The sequence below is a fragment of the Buceros rhinoceros genome, unplaced genomic scaffold, assembly GCF_000710305.1.
Source record: "Buceros rhinoceros silvestris isolate BGI_N320 unplaced genomic scaffold, ASM71030v1 scaffold1430, whole genome shotgun sequence".
Classification (NCBI taxonomy): domain Eukaryota; kingdom Metazoa; phylum Chordata; class Aves; order Bucerotiformes; family Bucerotidae; genus Buceros; species Buceros rhinoceros.
This window is the reverse complement of record NW_010390019.1, coordinates 58,026-60,834: the sequence shown is the minus strand read 5'-3', so window position 1 is coordinate 60,834 and position 2,809 is coordinate 58,026. Positions and strand designations below refer to the sequence as shown.

General features: G+C 47.3%; 1 protein-coding gene across 1 annotated transcript; it reads left to right on the top strand.

Annotated features, from left to right (window-relative positions):
* The first annotated feature begins 1,514 nt into the window (after positions 1 to 1,514).
* Positions 1,515 to 2,609, top strand: ACKR3 (atypical chemokine receptor 3). The gene is made up of 2 exons (XM_010136092.1): positions 1,515 to 1,822; positions 1,916 to 2,609. Exons 1-2 carry the CDS (start codon positions 1,515 to 1,517, stop codon positions 2,607 to 2,609), a joined length of 1,002 nt encoding a protein of 333 aa, XP_010134394.1.
* The last annotated feature ends 200 nt before the right edge of the window (positions 2,610 to 2,809 follow it).

Genomic DNA, 2,809 nt, shown 5'->3' with positions numbered 1-2,809 from the left:
TATGCAGATGGAGAAGTGAGAGGTGCTCTGTCAACTGATGTCCCTTTTTGGGGAGTTGGGGATGGGAGGATGATGCAGTGTGTCTCTGAGCTCTTCTCTTCTTGTTTTCCCTACCCAAGCAGCACGAAGAAATTCTGTGGTGGGGTTAAGAATGTTTGGAGTTAAAGGTGGCTGTGGGAGTTTTCTCCCCTGTTGTTCTCTCCAGCTGCTCGGTCATGCCTCCAAGGCTGGGGGTGATGACATGGGGAAGGACAAGGTGGCTGCTGTTTAGGATGCTAGAAGTGTCCACAGCGGGGACTATGGGTGGGTTGGCTGACCTGATGCTTTGGCTCAAGTGAGGCTGTGGAGGAATGAGACATGGTCCCCATCCCTTGGAAATTCACCTCTGTCTTGTTTTTGGGGTGCTCCAATCCAGAGCCTGCAGGCACAGGGCTCCAGAACTTGTTTGGCTCAAGTGTGGCCAAGCATCTGGCTGCTGCTGTGGGTGGTACTGTTGGCCCTGTGGAATGGGAGGGTCCCGGCGAGGGAGGCAGCATTTTTATGTCACTCCAAAAGCACAGCGATCATTAGCAGCTCAGCTTCGGATTTCGTGTAAGCCATGAGGGCCTGCTGGGGCCCACCCTTCTGCTGGTGAGGAAGTTAACAAGGAGCCCCTTCCATTGTCCGCTGCCTGCTAATGGAAAAGAGGCAAGAAAAGTAGATGTAGAAAAGCAAAAGAGTAGAGAGGAAGGAGTTGTTGTGGAGCCAGCTGTGGTGGCAGGGAGTGTTTTGTAAATCAAAGTGCACTCCTAAAAAGAAAACTTAAGCCCAGCAGATACACAGCAGTCAAGCCCTGACTTTTTTCTTTTTTCTTTTTGCAAAGCTACATGATAATTGTCAAATGCAAGGGGTGCTTTGTAAAATAGAATTCAAGGGAATTAGGCAGGATGGAGCAGAATTCAAATTTAAAATTGAATGGGGGTACAGGGCCCCTTAGTTGCCTATTTCTGCTTAACGCAGCTGGAGCTGGGCTTGACAAGATCCTGACCAGAGCTCATGGTAAATGTTTTGCGGTACCGTGTATTAGCCAGATCAATTCTACTACGCTTGAGGGAGTGCAGATAAAATGGCTTAAAGATTTCCCTGCTGAAAGCAATAGTATCATCATTTATGCGGGAGAAGACAGATTTAGTCGCCTGATATTTATTTGGCGATGGTGTACTTTGTGGATTTCACACCCGGGGATGATAGCCAACCTGGTGATGTCAGACATGAGCTGGAAGGAAGAAAAACCTCTCACAAAAAGCGAGTGCTGCTCCTCATCCATCCAGCAGATGAGCTTTGCTATGTGTGTCTGATTTGGTTGTTTTACTCCATGGACCCTTTGAATGGAAAGTGCTTTACAGGAGTAAAACGCTATGTCCTGCTTGCGCTTCGTGGTACAAAGATGGCAGCAGAAGTATCTCTGTTAACATAGGTCATTTCTTTTGGTCCTGTTTTGCCTGTAGGTCGCTCGAACTCCAAACGGAGCAAACATGAGTGCACTTGATTTCACTTCCATCCTCGATTTTCTGGAAACAGCCAACTTGACAGAGATCAACTGGACGTGCAACAATGGCGACTGCATCACGGTCGATGCGACCACATGCCCTGGCACGCTCAACAAAAGTGCCCTGCTATACACCCTGTCCTTCTTCTACATTTTCATCTTTGTCATAGGGCTGGTGGCCAACTCGGTTGTGGTGTGGGTCAATCTTCAAGCCAAAATGACTGGCTACGAAACCCACCTCTACATCTTTAATTTAGCTATTGCCGATCTGTGTGTTGTCATCACCCTTCCGGTGTGGGTCGTCTCCCTCATCCAGCATAACCAGTGGCACATGGGAGAAATCACATGCAAGATTACTCACCTTATATTTTCCATCAACTTATACAGCAGCATCTTCTTCCTGGCTTGCATGAGTGTGGACCGCTACCTCTCGGTCGTCTATTTCACCAATTCCAGCAATCGCAAAAAGAAGATAATCCGGCGCTGCATTTGCATCTTAGTGTGGCTTCTTGCCTTCTCCGCGTCTCTCCCAGACACTTACTATCTCAAGACGGTCTCGTCTCACAATGAAACCTATTGCCGTCCCGTCTATCCAGAGGAGAGCTTCAAAGAGTGGTTAATTGGCATGGAGCTCATCTCTGTGGTGCTGGGCTTTCTTATCCCTTTTCCCATCATCGCTCTCTTTTATTTCCTCCTTGCAAAGACCATCTCTGCCTCCAGTGACCAAGAGAGGAAGAGCAATGGGAAGATCATTTTCTCCTATGTTGTCGTGTTTCTCGTCTGCTGGCTGCCCTACCACGTAGCCGTCCTGCTTGACATCTTCTATAGCCTTCATTTCATACCTTTCAGTTGCCAGATGGAGAATTTCTTATATGCTACTCTTCACATCACTCAGTGTTTCTCTCTAGTCCATTGCTGTGTCAACCCCATCCTGTACAGCTTCATTAACCGCAACTACAGATACGAGCTCATGAAAGCCTTTATTTTCAAGTACTCTGCCAAAACTGGTCTCACCAAACTTATTGATGCTTCTAGAGTGTCGGAAGCGGAATACTCTGCTCTGGAGCAAAATGCCAAATGACTGCAACCCCACAAAGGAACCTCCTTGACTCTCTGACCTTTGTTTTTTGCGTGTTGTGGTTTTATTTTATTTGGTTTTAACCCTCTTTTCCCTGTGCTTGTCATGAACGGGGCATGAATTTCAGCCTACAACAGAGAAATAGCGAACTGTAACTTAAGAGCAGAATCAGGTGCAAAATGGAAGTGGTACCAAAATGAAGC